The 21,189-nt window shown below is 30.4% G+C and overlaps 1 protein-coding gene across 2 annotated transcripts in view; it reads left to right on the forward strand.

Moving 5' to 3' along the window:
• The first annotated feature begins 2,778 nt into the window (after nt 1-2,778).
• Nucleotides 2,779-21,189, forward strand: part of LOC108562522 (T-box transcription factor TBX20-like) — a 47,172-nt gene continuing 28,761 nt past the window's right edge. For both annotated transcript variants that reach the window (XM_017920891.1, XM_017920892.1), the window contains exon 1: nt 2,779-3,267. In XM_017920891.1, the coding sequence (XP_017776380.1) occupies nt 3,147-3,267 (121 nt within the window). In that variant the 5' untranslated portion in view covers nt 2,779-3,146. The remainder of the gene's footprint in view (nt 3,268-21,189) is intronic.

Below are 21,189 nucleotides of genomic sequence, written 5' to 3' on the forward strand. Positions count from 1 at the left end.
TGATGATCATATCCAACAGAATGAACTTTGTAAAGGTAATTTACAGTTTATTGTGAATAAAACATAGTAAATTTACATATTGTTTCCTGTATTTTCCTAAAATGCTTTTATTTATAGACATGATATAGTTATATACCATAATTAGGGGCGCAAAATTATGCGCTATAACACTTCCTATATCAGTAACTTCTTGCACCTTTTATATTTCAACAGAAGTTATAGCTGCATTTATTTGATCAACATTTTCCTTATTTAATAGATTATTTACTAACACCATCATGGTAGGTCTTTAGTAATTTGCATTTAGTAAAATTCAACTTGTTACATTTATTTTTTTTGTCATTTTTGTCTTAGGTGCTTCTTACCTTCATTAGAACCTGCTTCAAGTCTATCTTGAAAAAAGTAAGTCAGATCATTTTTATATTAAATGAATATCAACTCTACTTTTAAAAATACCTGAGAAAAGCCATGTAAACAAACATGCCAGATATAGACAGAACATTACTAAAAAGTTTACATTTTCCAAGATATATCTACCAGACTCAACTCAACCAGATATATGAATTTTTTATTTTTTAGCAAAATATAAATAATAATTTTTCAATCTCGATATTATTCATTTTCTTGTCTTGCAGTTCTAGTTTCAGAAAATCAACAGTATACCTCAAACATTTTCGCCTCGGAGTTTATCTTCATAAAAATTTGGTAATAATGGTAATATATTTATTTTCGTAGAACACGAACATACAGAAAAACCTCGATTAATACTAATTTGCCATAACGCGGTTTGCTGGAATCATTAAAAAAAAGCTCAAAATTTAACCGGATTCAAATTATGGCGGCATTGATCGTTGATTAAATTGTAGCGAAATTTTGACAGTGCAAAAGCAAGAAAAGAAGTTTTGGGTGCGATGTGTGTGCAAATGTTTGTGTCATGTAAAATGTTTGATTTAAAAATTATAATCATGAACGTAAAAAGTTCCATTCAATCCATAAAGTCTTTAATACTATCAAGAAATAAATTTTTAAAATTTCAAGTTATTGTTTACTTATTTTTTAAGTATTATTACTTATCGTAATAATATATATTAAGATGAAGAAATATTTACGAAATTAAATAGGCGAGGTATGTTTGCATAATCTCTCTATGTTAGGAATTGAATTATAGCCAAAAAAGTCTTTACAAATGTAAGAAAAACTATTTAAAACAAATGTGTTTTTTATTATTATTCGTGCCCAAATTTTAAGTTACGCCACTGGGTATTATCTTGCGATATGTTTACTCTCTTATACCATTAAAAGAAAAACGAGCATTAACAACAACGAACATTGACAATATTGAACTAAATGTTCAAAAATAAAACTTTATCAAATAAGTTCTAGGACAAGAGTAAGATAAAAAGAAGGTTTAAATACACTGTCGTTATTAATTTCTGTAAGTGCTCGTTCATAAAAAATTAATGCTATAAAAAATATTACATATGCTAATTTATTTTCAGAATATAAAATTATTATGTTGCAAGGAAACGTGTGTAATAAGTATTTTTGTTAAAAATGCATTATTTCATGTATTGCAACAAAAAGATCTAAGCATGTGTCAATTAGTTTTGACGTTGGATTATTAAGTGAATCCACGCAAATTCCCTCTCACACTTCAAACGAATGTGTAATCCATTCGAAATGGTATTTCTGAATTATCAGAAAATTGAATTGTGTCTGCGAAGTTCACGTCCATTTTACGGTTGCTCGAAGTAGGAGGGCTCGCACAAGAGAAGGAAGCAAACAAAGCAACGAGGAAGAAAGTATAAAAAAAGAAAGAAAGAACGAACGAAACGAGAAGTATGCACACACGTACGTACGTACACTAACGAAGGGTAGGCGGAGAACAAGAGAAGAAACAAAAGGGGGGAAATTAAAAACACGCGTTTTGTCGTCTTTCTAAATACAGGTAAAGTGAGTAGCGCGCGATGTGTGAGCGAGGCGGGTGCATGAATGAAGAACCGAAGCGACGCCCATGGGCGTGATCCATCCACCACGCCTCGCATTCATATAATAACTTCGCAAGGGGGAAACAACATCCAAAGAACGAAGATAAAAGAAGAGAGAGACAAGAGAATACAAAAAAAAACACGCATGCATACACACTAATATAACAACGAGGCAGGAAGGAAGGAGGAGTGTGCGAGCGAGAGAGGTGCTCGATGTTTTGGAATGAGAGAGGGGAGGTTTCGAACAAGGGAAAAGGATCGCGAGTTTATTTGGTGGCCGCCCGCCCAGGTGAAATAGCCGCTGTTTGCGTGTACAGAAGGGGGCGAAAGCGGCGCCGAGCCGACCGTGACTTTCTGTCATCGCAGCGTTTTTCGGAGGTGGTGGTGGGAGTTTCTGCCCCCGAAAAAAAAGGACGATTGCATACACGTACACACACAGACACACACGTAGAAAGGCGGCCAAGGAACGAGGAAAAAATGGCAGGATAAGAGCCGTTCGTCTGGCGTTGTCCTGTTTCTGCTGTTCCTCCTGCATTGTTTCGCGAGTCCAGTAGTCAGCCGTGTGTTGTCGGTCAGCATCGGTGAGAGAGTGCGAGTGTCAGTGCGTCAGTGAGCTTACCTCCGAGCGCACGCTTCGGACGACCACGTTTCTCTAAATCAATTACGGCCACAGAAGCGTGAAACCGATCGTGAGAACACGCCCTCCGCATAGTGGGAGCGACCAATCTCATCGCGCTAAAGCCGGTATCACACTAATCTTGTTAAATGTGAGTCGAAAGATTCTAAATATTCATTCTGTCAAAACATCTTGCTTCTGTTGTGGTGCTGCCGCGTGTCTCGCCACCACTCGCAGACGACGCACACCTTCCGATACAAGCGCGATGTTTGCCGCCAACCGCATCCGGATTGCCGCGTCCTCAGTTTCCGTTTAGCCCGGAAGTGATACTATACCCATACTCCAGTCACGTGCTTCTATCTCTCACTCACTTACTCATTCTATATATATTTCTCTTTCACACATACTGTGATCTCTTCACATCTCAAAAGCTCTCACCCATCCCGCTACCAGCAATCAATCTCTGTCACCACTCTGTGCAGTGACCAAAGGCGCGCTCTTGTGATATACTTGTGATTGACTGTGATGGTGAGCACCAGGTGATGGAAGACAATTGCACCATGAGGCCGTGCGCCACTGACTTTAGCATTGCTGCAATCATGTCTAGGCATGGACGAGCCAGAAACAAATGCCGCGACCCGCCGGATACCATTTCTCCTCTTGGTGAGCAAACCTAAAATTCATCTTATTTATACATCCTTAGTATAAAACTAATTCAGCTTATATAATTCAATACCAATAAATCAATTTTATGAAGAGTGTCTTAGGGTGTCATTCTTTATTATTTTTTACTTGATATAATGTTTGTAATACGACAAAATGTTTTGTTAAGAAGTTCATAATAGTAATATTAAAATAAATTGCCATATCAAAAATACAACACGAAGCCAATAAATTATGAAAATACGATTCAATACGGTTTATTAGAATGTAATTATATTTTTTCGTAGTTGGTAGAATGTACTATAAATAAATTATATGAAATATGATTAAAATCTTTTTCATTCTAATTCTATTCAAATCAACTATAAATTAGTTTTAAATATTAAATGCTCGTGAAATTAGAATGATTATAAAGCGTATTAAAATCGACTTTGATCGTCGATTATTTAATTTCTTTTTGTTTTCTAATTGGTGAAATTTTCAGAATAGTAATATTAAACTGAAACATAATATGAGATTAAAAATTACATTAAATAGATTCAAATCTTCACTTTATTACATTGGCATTCTATATATTGTTTTTGTTGTTTGTAAATTATTCAGGATGGAAAAATTAAACTCAAACAGCATGTACAAAATAAAACACGAAAGCAATAAATAAATAATATGAAATAGGATTGAAATAATTTTCAGCTTATTGGAGTGTCATTTTTTTCCATAGTTGGTAAAATGTTCAGGATATTAATATAAAACTAAAATAGTATATTTTAAGTACAACACGATGTCAATAAATAAATTACATGAAATTCGATTCGCTAATTTATGGTATTCCTATTCACGCTTTACGGCCGTTCAGCGCCACACGCATTTTAAAGCTACGTGTAATGACTCTCTAATTCATTTCACGTTTATTTTTTGGTTGAATCGCTAAATATGCGGTAATTTCAAATAATCACACGTAACTTTTAATTATAACCTAATATTTTACACAACAATCTATCATTTTTCTCAAAAAAACTCAAAGACATCAGTATTTAGCGCTTTGCATAATAGTTATTATCCAATAATTTCTATTACTATTCAGTGTCGGATTGCAAACAATACGTTAACATAATTATTGTCTTTTACAGGAAACTAAATTTGTATAATTAACTTTTCTATTATAATATTTCATTCAAGTTGTAATATTTGCCATGAATTTTATTTAAATGTTTGTAAAGTACAGAATAATATATAAGGGATGAGTACATAACTTATATTTACTGAAAGAACTAGTATTTATAAATAGTATATGTAATTAATGAGTTACTTTAAAAGAATATAAATTAATTAATTAATAAATATTGTAATGTATATTTGTGGAGCTTCACCAATTTGTAAAATTAACTCATAAAAATTCGATTACTTAAGTAAATGTGTATCTACCAGGTTCACACCTGAAGATACCGTGACAAGATTATAATTTTATACAGAAAAAATTATCACTTTTGATCGTGTTTAATGTGACATTTATTTATACTTTTATGTCACTTTATTTATGGATAAAACTACTTTTCATATTTGATTTTGCTTACATTGATTTTATATGAAAAATGTTAAAAATCAATAACATATTGAAATTGATGTCACATAATTAATTTAACAAGGAATATTAAACATTTAAATGACTTATGCACGAATTTGATTACATTAATTTATTTAGTTTGAATGGAATTTGGTAAATTAACCTTAATTAATTTAATTCTATTGCTTGTTTTTCATGTTTGGGTATATCAAACATTAACTAAGATTATGAAATATCCATAAATACCCATACCAATAAATATCCATAAATATGTTTAATTTTGGAATACAGTGAAACCTTGCTTAAAGTTTAATCCGTTCCAAAATTTCCGAATATTTACTCGTACAGTGAAATTACAAGTATAGTGAAACATTTAAAAATACACATAATATGTTTAAACAAGTTTTAAAAATTATGTAGTAGGCGCACAAACCGGGTCTTCTCTTCTCATCGTCATTTTTCTTACAATTAATTTTGCTCGTTAAGCGAGGTTCCACTGTACTAATCAATTTACTCTGTGTTTTCTTCAACAAGTTTGTTAATGATACACATATATATTTTCCTATTTATAAGCAACAAGTTTAAATGCTTTCTGATATTCTACATATATAGCCAATATATATAATAGAATTAACATTTTAAACTTCTCTTAAGAATTTGTGTTAAAAAGTAAAATATATCATAATATTATAGCAATTTATGATCAAGTATGTTAGTTAACCTTTATGAAAATTTACATAAAAATCACATGTAATCTTTTGTTCGAAATTTGAAAGTATTGTTCCTTGTGTTTCCAATTCAACGATTAAAGCGGAAAGAAAATGAGTTACGTGAATTATAGCAAAATTATTCTATTAAAGACTCGATGAATATTTATGCGAAATGCATTAATATTAATTTTAACGCCTTTTCATATAAATTATTAACATAGCTACTACAAAGTTTTTTTATGATTAATTTTTCATATATTGCCAAGTAATATTACATATTTGTGTACAATAAAATCCAGATCCATGCTAATTCCAAAAAAAAGCGGATGAATAGCGTAATAAATATTATGTAATATAATTTTAATTAATAATAAATTGCGATTGGTTTTGTAAATATAAACGATATTATAAACTTTATTAAAACTAACCGTGTACATTGTTAATTGATCTTGCCCAGTTCGTTATATTCGTACATTAATTTGCGTAGAATTAACGTCTGCAGTAAAAAAATATTTGTTATATTACCGCATATTTAACACACTTCATTGAACATTGATTGGAACATACTGATTTTATTTATTCTTGCAAATCAAAACGATTACGTTTTACAGGAAATCATGTAGTAATTTTAGTTAAAATTAAAATATTTAATATTAGAATAATTAAATATATCTAGAGAAATTGCAATACCACGCATAGTTTAGTTTAAAAGCTTAAAAACTAACTAAATTTTAATAAAATAAAATGGTCTATAATTCAAGTCTCTTTTTATGCTGTTTATTTTTATGTTCTCGATTAGTCCGGTTTCAGAATATGTGAGTTGTTAGTAATTCAAATAATAAAAGTGTCAGTTACTGATTTTAAATGTAGTCTAAATCATTAGATAAATCGATAAGTTATAGTTGAATACAAGCTTTTAAATGATCCTCTTGTTTCTCTGGTTCTCGTTCTACTGTAGTATCTCCACAACGAATATTTGAAGTGATCTGTTTGTGTGTGCGTTCGTGTTTATCGCAGCGTCAGTTTTAAAGATATTTAATGGTCCATTGAAAACATTCTCCGATCAAGTTTCTAATGATATAAATATTTACACGTACCGTACGTTTATGGCTAAGACGGTAGCTAAATGGCTATCGTAATGCCGTAAATAACGCACAAAATGTATGAACTATTTATAAAATTTATTGTATTGCAGCACCAAATCATACCGATGATTGTGATATCCCGTTTGTAAGATTGCCAAGTATTGTGCAAATATGATATACTCGTTTAGCGCTTTCTCGATTAACGCTAATTCGATATAATTTGGTCTACTAGAATCATAATAAACTCATGTTAATGTGACTTTGTTTAATAAACTAGTATTTCACTATTGATAGATCAGAATTTACGTTTTACAAATACGTAACAATACCTACAAATATAAAAAACAGATTGGACAGTTACAGAAAAATTCAAAAGATGGCGCTTCAAGATTTTGTACTTACCTCATTGTGAAACAGTAAAACGTGAAATATAACATTATAGGCTCGTGACTATAACATAACAATAAAAAAACATGTTTTAACATAAAAAAAATAAGTTGTACCACGTGACAAATTTTCATCTTCTTAGATTTTGTAAGTGTCTCTTGATAGATATTATTTCAGCAAATACATAAAATTTTCATTTTCATTAACAATAATTGTAAGAACTTATAAAGAAGAAATATAGAAAATCGTAACGAACAATGGCTAATTCAATGTATCCACATAGATTTTAATTTGTTCATCAATCTTTTGGTTTTATAATTTAGTATTGTATTTTATTACTTTATAAAATGAAATAATTAGTAATATTTGCTAACATATATGATTTTTGAGAGAAACATTTTTTAACACAAATAGCCACATACAAAAAGGTGTTGGATCTCACTGTTCTTCAGTTAGGATAACCTCTCAACAAAAACAGCATCCAAAATAAATGATGTTTGATTTAAAGTTAGTGAGTTTAATGTGTTTAAAATGTGTTGTCCAACATGTATATTTGTAGTGTTAAATATGAAGTTTATTTTATTGAATTTTGATTGAAATCTGTGTAACTCGTTTAAATCACAATGGAGTTATATGGGCCTATTAAACTACAATGTAAATAAATAGGGTGGGGAAGAAAACTGAAGTAGAAAGAGGATAAAAAAAAGTTGGAAAGCCAACCATTTGCGAGGCAGGAAAACTGGAACGTAAACGAATTTAAGCGTGTCCCGACACCGATGTTGAGTTTATTTATTTCTACTAGAGGCGGCCATAATAATGGAGAAAAATAGTGGCAAATGCGGGAAGGGAGATCACTCCTTCTCTCCCTTTCCCATCGTCGAAGTCTCTGTTCCGCACAGTCTCCTTAACCAAGCCGTGTGTTTTGTGTAGAAGTAGACAAACCGAATTTTACGGCCCGTACAAATCACTTAGTAGTAATCTCAGTTAGATCGAGCGTAAATTACGGGAAACAACATAAACACAGCCGCTTCAAATATTTACCAGGCCTCCGATCTCGTGTCGGAGCAAGGCCCCGTTTAAAACAACAAAGTTTCAGACGTCTATAATAGACATATCAAATTGTTTTAATATTTTCTCATTTGATGGCCAATCGACGAACGATGGATGGCCTTCACTGCTGCCACCCAACAATATATAGTTTAATTGTTTAACCATTCAATATGTTCACTTAGTGCATATAATTATGTAAGATCATTTAACAATTCTTACTTTTTCACATCTAGATATGTTCAGACAAAACAATTGATTGCATTTGACGTCTATATTAATAGATATTTTGCAAATAATTAATACAAATTACAAACCAAAAAAAATTGATTATATTTAAAAATTGAAAAATTCATCCCATTCATCCAAAATTATACTAATATAAATAATGATAAAATTAATAAATATTACATAATTTGTATATATATTATATGATAATAATTGAATGAATATACTGTTTAACACATTCGCGACGATTTGTTTAGAGTCCATGGAAACACATTTTTAGTTTTTCTTATGTTTTATATTAAACCCAGTAATCCAATAGAAAATTAATTGGTTGTGTATTAAATATTACCTGATAAAATACAAAATACCCTTAGTCCTCACATAAATATGTACCAGTAGTCTCACAAGGCTTAATGTAATGTGACTTATTCTTTTTTATCTGATTTGAACTACTTGAGTTTGTAAATTATTATGAGTTTGCTTGATTTTACTCGAATGTTTTGAGATTTAAGTTGTTCGAACGCCAGGGAACGTGAGGGAACGTCAGTTACTTATGTAACAATTACTTATGTTTTCTTCGTAGAGTTAATAAATATAGAGAAGCTAATTGCTTTATTTACTAATTATGTTAATTTTAACTATCTCTTTCAATTTTTAGTAACGCTTTAAAATATATAAAAAAAATTAAATGAGCTTCAATAATCTCTCTGTTAACAATATTTTAGAAAAATATTTTATTTTAAAAAAGGAGAAAATTATTTGATGAGTCCATTGCTTATATTTTCAACATTTCTGAAAAAATAAGTCGAGCATGCAGCAGCATCATAATTCCTTCCATAGATCCATTTGCAACTTATTACGTTAAATTATAAGTGGAGCGACGCAATGCGGGAACGTAATAACAGCATCGACAAAACCGCTAACAATCGTTTGAATAAATTTGGATAATGCGTAGTAAATTGACCATTTTAATGTGCGCTAAACGCTCCATGGAAACAGAAAAAAAATTATAACCGACAAAAAGAAGGAAAAAAGCTAAAATAGCTAAGAGAGCGTCCATTGTCGATACTCCGCCATTAGCGCACATCGTAATTACAATAATTAAGGCTCATGAAAACCAGTTTAATGTTAAATAATTGCGACGCTTACAATGCGATCAGCCGAGCAAATAAATAAATTTTGCGTTGACAAAAAAAAATATAAATTTAAAAATATATATATACGCTGCGTGGAATTTATTCGCAGGAACGCCTACACGAATATTTATTTCCTTATGGCGATGATATTATAGAACGTACTTCTTGACTAGTGAAATCAACTGTAACGTCCAAATTTACATCGACATTCTACAAGTTAATAAGCATATTGCTAAGCAATTATTATATATTAAACTGAATGTATAATTTAAGTTATGTTATGAAGTGAAACAGAGAGAAACGACTATTGTAAAATACCACGGTTTACTGACTTTGTCCGCTTGAATTTGATTGATTGATTGTTTTGGTAGCATTTCTTGTTTAATTGCAACATGTTTGATGAATTGCTATTTAATTATTGACTGATCTGATCTATCAAGTTTTGGGTCAGTTACTATCTAAGGTAAACTTATGTTTATTTCTTTAAATTACGTTATAGACCATTTTATGTTTATGTTTTATGTTACTTGTCGTAATTGGTTAAATGCATTTTCCGCAACACTTGCCATACTTTTTGTCATGTAAATTGTGTCCACTTGTAGTGGAACTTTATTTACCAAAAGTTTTCTTATGATTTTCCTCGTATTTTGAAATTAAACATAGTTTCATATCCTGTATATTTATTTCATTTTGCGACACAATTATAATATGACGTATATGGCAAGTAACTTGACAATTAAATTATCAAATTGTGCGTGCACGCTCGAAATACTTATATACTTATATACAAAAATACCTCGCACAGTGCGGATTCGATTCAATGGATTTACTATAGTTTAAAATTTTTAAAACAAACTATCGTTTATTAGTTCGGGATATTGACGGAACCGATTACCCGCACTATGCGCGGTATTGCTGTACTTGATTCAACCTTACGTCCGGAAAATTTGTTAAATACATAATTCAATTTTTACTACTATTATACATTATTTGTTATAATACGTTTCTTAACAATATATTTTCTTAGTCTCTACTTTAACTAATTTTGTAAGCATTTATCGAATATTTACAGAAAACTAAGTATAATATAAAAATTAAAAATAAAAGTATCTTATATTCTGTGTGAAATTCATGGAATGGAAGTTTATCTAAGAAATGCCTCCATTCATGTTTAATGCATGTTTTGTGAAGAGCAGGAGGAGCGGAGAGAACTGCAGGAAAGCTGCCCGGTAAACGTATCATTACGTAAGTTGTTTTCCCCTATTCTGTTGGAGCGGAAAGAAAAATATCGTTCTCGTTTCCGCGAATCGGCCCTTTACTTCATCCCATTTATGCGAATGTGTAAAAAGCACGTGTACTATACATATTGCGGATCCTGCATGCGCCTGCTTGGCTTATATTAGAACATTGTTTATTTCACATAAATTGCACAAACACACAAACACACATACACAACATACGAATTTATTACCGAACGTATATCATCGCGATATTTGCTCGCCTCGAATTATTTAATACTCAATATATTAATGCTCGTAAACACCTAACTTAGTGAAAAATCTAAAGGCATTTTTTGTAGTATTCAACGCTTACGTTTTGCCATGAAGCATATACATATACTTAGCCGGTTCGATATTATGAAAGCAAACGGGTTGATGACAGAATGAACACAATAATTCGCATTTGCATATACCTGAGTACAATTTTATGTAATAATAACTAAATTTTATGAGTCACCATGACAAATAATGTAAATGAAATTATTGCTTGACTTTAGTACAAATCCAATAGAATAGAATAAAGTATTAATGCACTAAATTCCTAAATTCCTAAATGTAACACTTATGTCTTTTTTATAATATTTACGCGCAAAATAATATATTAAAAGCTCAAATAAACGATTGATCGTAAGTTATATATGTACTAATTTTATTGAATTCATTTAAAACTTAATGATTTTACTTAAAATGATATTTTCTTAATTATAAACAATTATAATTATCTGAAGTAATTAGAGAACCTTAAATATAACTAATGAATAGACTTGAATTATTGATTTTTTTTTAGAATATAGTCATTTAAAATCTAGAAATTTTCAGCTAATCAATGATATATAAATATTGTAAAATTTAAATGAAATGAAAACAGTTGAAATTAATAAATGTGTTTCGTAAGAAGTTGAATGAAAATTGCCAATAAATAGTGCACTTCATAACCAATTTTCTAGCGAATATAAATGGAACTCGGGTCCGATTACTCAGTTCGAGTTGCCAAACAATTTGCGAACTTTCTTTGTAATCGCATAATGAATTGCCCTGCCATAAATCACATCACCTTAAATAAAATTCGTTTAATCTATTTCAGTAACCGTTTCGAAGTCCAATCAATGGACGATCAGACATTTGATGTACTTCGTTATTTTTTTTGTTTTGTCGCACTTTTTTCAGCACAACAAAGTGAATAGCAGTTGGCGAGGTATGAATGTCGCGAATAACACATGACGAGTCTATTGTTAATTAGTCAGGAAAAGTGCTTGGCAATGTTTCATTGCGTTTTGTAATAGCGAATTAGGGAATTCGTGCGATAATAATGTTCGGAGACAACATTGTGTGTGCAGTTGTTGGCTGTTGACTATTGCATAAGTCGTCGCGTCGAGGCAATTTTCTTGATTGGTTTTTGGAACGGCTCTCGGCAGAAAACGTAATCTTCGCATGTTGACACAAGGGGACACGCAATAATAAATCTATCCAATTGTCATTACCGTATCAACACTAATGGAACATAAACATGTCTCCTGAGTTTTGTTTTGCGCGAAATCCATTCTATTTCCAGCACAAAAATAATAATTAATTCATCACAGTATAAATTACATTAGTATGCAAACACATGCTAATCAAGTCCGGCTAATGAGTGATAATGTGTTCCAGCAAAGTACAAGCAAGGAATGGAAAAAACTAGCCTGAAAACGTATGTATATAATATGTACGTCGTGATTGAAGTGCACATTGTTTCTTCGTTTTAGATTGAATATAATATAACTCGAACTCGACTCGGTAATCGAAATCGATGCGATTGATGTGATGTAATGGATGATTGATATCAATTTGATAGGAAGACCCAAAATGACAAATGTTTTTTAACCTCCATTACGCACTCACGGAGTTAATGTGTATCGAAATTACCGGGGACAAGTCCGTGTTGTTATTTTGTAACAAATGCCTCTCTATTACAACATGCAATTTTAGCATTAACATGACTATCAAATATCTAATTTGAATATTGAGTGCCAATCGAATGGGCCAACCGTAATTTGTAATCGCCACATATGTACGAACCGTATTCACTGCACTCATACACTCACACGTGCACGCAAAACCCATGATTACGCCCACTAGATGCCTTTTTAATTGACATTAAATCGAATTGAACCTATGGAAAAGGCACATCACTTTAAAAAAAACAATTACAGCTGTTTTTCGTTTTGACCCTTTGACTTTTTAATCCCAAATAATAATAATCCTTACATTTGCTTCAATTTAAACACTTAAATTATATATTTTAATAGATATTAAATAGTCCGGCAATAGTCCGGATTAGATCAGTCCAACTGCATTACAGTTCAGTTTGAATATTTCAAAATAAACAACATTTTAATCAAAATTATTGGTTTTGTGCTGTTTATTTCTATTTTATTTAATTCTTCGATTAGTCCGGTTTCAAACAGTCCTGGATATTACCGATTACACGCATTTTTAATATAATTTAACTCAGTTCTAATATGAAATGGATTATAATAATGTATTGAAGCGTTGTTTTGGTTTTCATTGATTGATAATCTTTAGACATTTACTACTCTTTGGTAGTATACAAATATTATATTAATATTATATAATTTAGAAAAAGACCTCACAATCAAATGCAAATTGAGTTTGAAACCTGATGGTTTACGTACCTGCTTCAAAAATTTAAAGAATATATTAATAGTATTTTTATAGTTGAAAAAATATCCGTATTATTAATATTGAAATAAAGCGTTTTCCAGTAATAAATTGAATAAAATTCAAAGAAAACTAGTATCTTATTGTTGACATTCAGAGTGACTTTGTTATGCGACAATAACTCTATAAATTTACATATACATAATTTGTACAAGACTAATTGCTTATACCTTGTTAGTATAATGTAACGAAATGGAATTGTTCAATACACAAATGGTAAATTTCCATCAATTATATTTATGTTGGTACAATAATGTGCATAGTGACAAGTTTTTATAGATTTTCAGTAAACAAAACCATACATCTATTTATATTATTATTTACAATGTTTAAAATAATAACTATACAAAATTTAGAAAGTAAATAAAAAATAAATAATTGTTAATTAGCAATTTCGACAATGAAATCCTTTAAGATTAATTATTCTAACAAATCATTATCGTTTTCGTAGATTATTAATCTCGACTTGGTAAAATGAAATATCCTAATATTTTAACTTTCAAAAGCTGTTCTAAGAATAATATTTCTTGTATAACGTTTATTACACCAATATAAACAACATGGATAATAAAAGCAAATGAAAAGAACACTTTTGCACAATCTGGATATGATGGTTCTGCAACGGTTCGTTTAACAGGGCCGTGTTAAATGCGAAGTTCTTTGTTGGACATCGCTTCGTACTATTTTCGGTACGCTGTAACGGAATCAATTTCGCGTGCGGAGTTAATAAAATGGATATTCGTTTGAAGCATTTTATTCCGTGCTAAAAGAGGAGGCACAGTCATAAAGACATGACAAAAGGCGACTGCGGCGGTGGTGGCAACAGTGGCGTAATTGCGTCGGCCATGTAATAATAATAATGTGTAACGACAGAATCGTAACCAACTGAGCGACTAATGCTCCTACTGATATCTACATTAAATATAATTGTGGGATTTTGTAATTGGTTAGTGCATTAAGCCCGGGTGTAATTTACAATATCATTACATTTATGATCTCTTATCTATAGATAAGATCGCATTTTGATTGCGCTCTGTTGCCGTTTGTTTGACGGTATTGTATTTGATGTGTGTATGTGTCCATGGAAGAGGACATTAGAAGCCGGTGGTATTCATTTCCGCTTCCACAATGCCAACCTATGCCCTGCCGCTACCATTGTTTCGGTGACAAAAATTATAAAGCAATTTGTAAACGCGCAAACTAACATACACACACAAACTGTTTCATATTTGTTAGCACAATAAGAACAACACGTACTCACGGAAAAGAAAGAACAACGAATCTTTCCACGGTTTCATAACCTATTATAAACTATTCAGGCAAATCAACAAGTACAATGAATAAGTACATATTTTCACATTACTTTTTCTTAATATAACATTAAAGAGCAATCAAAACATATACTGTATTATAATTAAAGTATTACATCACATTTCTAGCAATATAAGAATTCACTTTTTTTCTTATTTATCACTAATCCCGTACACTATGCACTACTTGAAAGTTTCTTTTAAATATTTGACAAATTCTTCAATGAATTGTCCTATGTATACTATGTATACTAGTTTGTAGTTTGCTCACAGTGATATTAAAGTGACATCTGCATTTACAGTATTTCTTATATTAATTACATACATGTGTATACCATTTTTATACCATTTTTATAGTTATAAAGCATTAGAAGTTTACTAACTATACTAGATATGCAATACTTATTTTTCTTTATTTTGTAAGTTTTTTTTGCCTGTTTCATTTGATTGCTATTCCTTAGCAAACATGTGCATAAACTTTCACAAGGACGACCCTCAATCATTTTTCGTTTTGTAACTTCATTTCATATGGGTATACAACATTCATTAAAATTAGACGATGCACCTGTCTTGCGATAATGTATTCAAAATTCTATGCAATTTATAAATGATCTACGATCTGCTATAAGTTACAAAGGAATTAAAATTAATTAAAATTGTTACTTTAATAACAATCTTTGAGAATGGTGAGTATCTATTAGGAGTTTTAAGGTGATATCTATTGTGGAAGTAAATTGTTTTATAAAGATACATTTATTAAAAAAGTATATATAATATTTACTGATATATAATATTTAACTATGTTATTACTATTAAATATCGTTATTGTTAATAATTAATATCAAGTTTATTTCAACATACAATAACAAAAATAATCTTTGGAAATGAATTAAGTTGATTCGAAACTTCGATTTCAGAGGTATTATGTTCTTTTTCTAGCCATATTTTGTTGGATGATTGTCGTTGGCCGTAAATTGAAACATAGTTAATCTTAAATAGGCTTCGTTATAAGAGCAAATATTAACCGAGGTATGACTGTATAATAATTATAATTTTTGATGTAAAAAATTCTCTCGAATTGTATTTGATTAATTTATTGAAATAGGGCAGGAAAGACTGCAATCAAACAGCAATGTATGTATGTGGGGGCATATATGCGATAAATTATGTTTATTAATATTATTATAATTAAATTTTAACAAAATTTATTTAAAGCTTTTATGAATAAATAAGTAATACAAATCACATGAATTTGTATTACTTTTGTATTATTTTTTTAGAAAATGCAGTAAAATACTGTAAATGTACCTATTTTTATATAATATATATTCATTATGATCAAACATGTCCGTTTGGTTAATTAGAAAAATCGTTATTAATCAATATTACTTGTCTAAAATTATGCAAAAAAGAAAAGCTATAAATAAGATATTTTGAAACATTACGATAATTAAAGAAAACATTAATTATTATTTTATCGACATGACTAACTATTGAATGTTAAAAATATAAATTTATTATTTTATTGGGTTCACGGGTATTAATTACAATAGTTACAAGTACATTAACAATAAAGATCATTAAAAAAAATATATATATATAATTAAATAATTATTGTAATAAACTTAGTTCCAAAATAATGAATAAAGTAATGAATGCCTGCATATGTTCAAATTGCCAACATTGTCTTTTTGAAATGTTGATTGCCCGCTGTTTTTGCTATGTAGTGAAACGTTAGAACCATCTGAAGGCAGCTACCAGTATTAATTGGTCGTTTTATGCTTTTGTCTTTGACTCGGCGTGTGTGAAAGTGTTAAGTAAAGCATTTTAATTCAGGCTTGTGTAAGCCATGATTTAATGGGCGTGACTTACAATTACTGAGTATCTCATTTGTCCAGTTCAGGCCCAGATACACAAACAATGCGGCCAGATAGGAACGCTGACAGCACTCTGGATATGCAGACTGACAAATGCGATTCCTTTGTTCCTGCTCGGACGTATATTTCACCAAGATAACAATTGCTAGCCGTCCAAAAGGGGGTGTAGCCCTGTTTATGCGGTGAAAAAGTAAAAGAAAATAAATAACAATAATGTATAATATAATGAGAGAACGAAATAGAGAGAATGAACAAATAAATAAAGTGCATAATAAAAACGTAGCAATAAATAAGGGAATTATCGTGTCCGACGTCGATCAAACATGAAACAGTTTTTTGTTTTGTGGGTGGGTCCCGCTGACGATAAATACTGGGCTTTTCTTCACGTGACGATTGGCCGTTTCTCAGCGGCGTCCAGCATAAAAAGGGTTTTAATTTTTCTCGCACATGGTGTTAAGAATTATTGCCCACCCTTTGAGCCCTTTTCCACGGAAACCGTATTTCTTTTTTATTGCCGCGCATATAGGCAATAATTAAAACGGGGAACAGCCGCACACTGAATTTTAGTGAGTGAATGTCTCTTAGCTCGGCTACCGAAGCTTTATTATTCAAATTTATTTAAATAAAGCACACAGACTCTCACATATTTACACACATATACGCAAACACATAGTCGAGGCGCAGATATGGCGATATCGGAGAATGACCATATTCATCATAAAACGGATAATCGTTCTCCGGCAGATAAAACCAGATAATTAATGTTCATAGACTTTTCTTTCGAGCACCTTATATAACGTACACGGAAATAAGTCAATTTTATTAAGCTTGCTCTGCTCTTTAAAGCTGCACGTAAATTCACACGTACTCTAATCATCAGTTAACTTTGCAATAGATTAAAGCAGACAACTAAAGACAGGAAATATATTTCTATATGCTTAACGAGCACCTCGCATAACGAGCATTTCGCTTAAAGAGCAAAATAAATTGTAAGAAAAATGACGAGTGACGATGAGAAGAGAAGTCCCGGATTGCGCGCCTGCCTCATCATTTTTAAAGCTTGTGTACACATATTATGTGTATTTTTGAATATGTTTCACTAAACGAGTATTTCACTATTCGAGTAAAAATCCGGAAATTTTGGAACGGTTTTGGCTGACGCATCACGATACATATCCAACCAACACTGTTAGAAACTGCAAATCAAGATGTTGAACTTTAGTGAAATGTATCAATCGCATACAAACTTATAATAAATCTAGAATACTCAATGCTGCCATATAGACTTTAGAAGTGTAATATTATTGGCTGAAAGAGCAAACCCCTAAAATGGTTATATATTAACAGTATTAGCATTGTTAACAAAAAAGTAATAAACTAATCAATTTTATTTTTCGTTTGGTAACAATTGTATAAATATTTTTTAATGTTTATATAAATGTTTCAAATATATTTAATTACTAAAATGAATCACGTTGAACTACAAGTTTTTATTAAGATTTAAAACTTTGTGAATTGTCTGTGATATTATTAATAAGAAATACAATCAATTCTGCTTAATCGGGGCACACTATATTTTGTCCCTATTAAGCTGGTCAAATTATCCAAAGTTCCACAAAAATTGAAGGATTAGCGTTTTTAATATTTTATTTAATAAATTGTACAAAATATAACAAGTCACAAATCTATACGCATAAATATGGATACGGCTCAAGCACAGCATCTATTTTATTATTGTCCCGATTAAACGGAATATTATCCCGAAAAAGCGGAATAAATTTGTTATGTTACCTAGGAGAAGAAATTAAATGCTTTTACACACACTTATAAACCATGCATGCAATCCTGAGTGTTTTTTCCTTAGCTTTGTTTCCGTTCTTTCGGATTTCTCTAATAAGCGGCTGTCCCGATTAGCTAAAACTGTTTATAGATATCGAAAAAGTTTTAAAATATTATGTATCCATGGAAAATATTAGGTTGTTCGGAAAGTAATTTCTTTTTTTTTTCATCAAAATAATTGATCTTTTTATAGTATATATTTCGCATTTTGTCATCCTGCTAGTATAATGCTTTTAATTAAAACCCAGAGTTTATATACCAATATTAAGTGTATCATAGCTGAGCGGTCGGTAAACCGATACTCCTTTGTCTTTTTCTTGAAGAAAATGGGGCTACGCGTAGCAAAAAATAGCGATCGTAGAGCTTAGTGCGGCTTGCTACACTTTTTAAACACACAATTAAAAAAGGTAAAAAAGGTTTTTGCTTGATAAAGGATGCCAACTCCTGTTAAATCTTATTTACATCATAATCGAATATTTGTATACGTTCCTTTCTTGCACCCAAAATACTAGTTTTGAGTAGATTTGAAAATAACCATATTACCAAATTGTTTTTATGTATTTAAAAAAAACCTTGCCGCCACTTGACCTAGACCAGTAGATATGAAAATACCCATATTATCAAATGGTTTGTATGTATTTTTAAAAATAAAACCTTAGGGCAACTTCACCTAACCTAACATTTTCTCGAAGCTAGGACACTAGAGTGCAACAATGAAGTCAGAAACAATGATCGCGCTTGCGCATTCTTACCACCAAAGTCTCTGTTTGGGTTCAAGACTGGATCCTATATTTGATAAATTTAAACAATTTTTGTAAAAGATTGTATTTGGATTGGTAATGTGCACCCCGTACTTACTATACTTACAATAATACAATTGAGTAGAACAGAAATGTTTTCATTTTAACAGTCACATAGTCGATATACATTATACAAATAAACATGCCAATAAATATAGATCATATGTTAAAATCTAATACATGAACAACTATGTTCTATAATAAATTCACATAATGTATCTATGCAAGAGATTCGTATTGAACAAATTAAAATACATTTCGGGACGTGAAATATTAAGACTACTGCACTAAATTAGCTGAAAGCACATAAAAAAGAGCAGCTGTTCGAAAATTATTATGTTTGAGCCGCGATTACATTTAAAATAAATCCAATGGTGAATTTAAGACATAAATATTTTCGGAATGCATTTATTTATGCATGCATGCGCGTAAAATTCCAACCACGTAGTTTTTGAAGTGTGTGCGAACAATAATTGATTAACCTTAAAAATACACACACTCACCTCACACACACATAGATATACACACACACATAGAAATACATGTATACAAAAATACCGTGGCAAACTAATTTAAAAATAAATGTGTGCAACCAGTTCCAACCTACGGCGCCCAAATAACAAACTGATTGCTATCGCAGTTTTAATAATTTATTGTAATTACGGTTTATACATTGTTGCTTGTTTTTTTTTTTTCATTGCCGTTGTGTCTGATCATTCCTCCGCATGTGTATTTTTGTTAGTTTTGTTTCATTTTTAATTCCCAGCCGAATGCGGTTTGTAGAAAAAAAAATACATTTTTATACAAAATTTAATGTTTTAATCGGTTCATCCAACAACAAAAGCAAAAAAAATGCACCAATTCAATGAGTGAACATGATTTATGCCCGATGTCTGAACGTTATGTGCATTATTTGTTTATGCACTTTAATCGAAATAACATTATTTCTACTCCGAACTCAATTCTAGTAATAACTTCAAATCATATATAAAACAATCATAGCAGTGTTATTGATTTTGTAATCAAGATGTTTTATAATGATTAGATCTAATGATCAAATCTATCGAAAACAATTTTCTAATTTGTCTACCATCAGCAAATATGATTAATATTTACATTCATTTTTTTTCCTATATTTCTTTGGATTATAAATATAATTAATAAATATAATATATAAACGTGCAGCTTAGTGGTGATTTGATCAGTCTGGTTTGAAACTTTTCAAACAAATTGAATTTTAATTAACAAAACAAAATAAAATGTATACAAAATTATTTTTTTTATACAGTCAAGTGTGGTTTATTTTTCTATCTACTTAGTCCAGCTTCAAACAGGCCAATATATCGAACCGATTATCTGCAAAAATTATTTATTTTTCATACAATTCAGCTTTTTAAAATATCAACATTTTAGAATTATTTGTGTGGTATTCAATATTTTTGGTATCCGCTACTGTTTCTTTCAAATTTGAATGAATTTTTGATTGTAAACATTGTAGAATTTTTGCTAACGACTTAGTTATTTTTTAACTCAAATATATTTCACGGCGTATTACGGCGTTAAACTAAATTAAATATAATATTCAAGTTAATAAATATTTTTCAATTAATTTGCGTATTGATATTTAACTTTCTTTTACAAACTTGAAAATTTAATAAATATTCTTTTTTTTATTGATTTTTGTTGAGATAAAATAAATTAATTTAATTAATACTATTATTATTATTAAAATATATATTTTGTTTTTTTTTATGAAATCTTTTTAAAATATTCTTTTTATTTATTTTAATTTAACACCTCACTCAATAAGTTCGTAGCATATAGATGGCGCCTCTATCGACAAATCCATATAATTTTTAGGAAGTACCAACCTTCAGACGATGCCCGTCTGGCGTTTAGTTCATAAGTTACAGTGGTTTTAGTGATGCTACTTTTCAAAAT

Source organism: Nicrophorus vespilloides, unplaced genomic scaffold (genome assembly GCF_001412225.1).
Source record: "Nicrophorus vespilloides isolate i.1.1-1 unplaced genomic scaffold, Nicve_v1.0, whole genome shotgun sequence".
NCBI lineage: Eukaryota > Metazoa > Arthropoda > Insecta > Coleoptera > Silphidae > Nicrophorus > Nicrophorus vespilloides.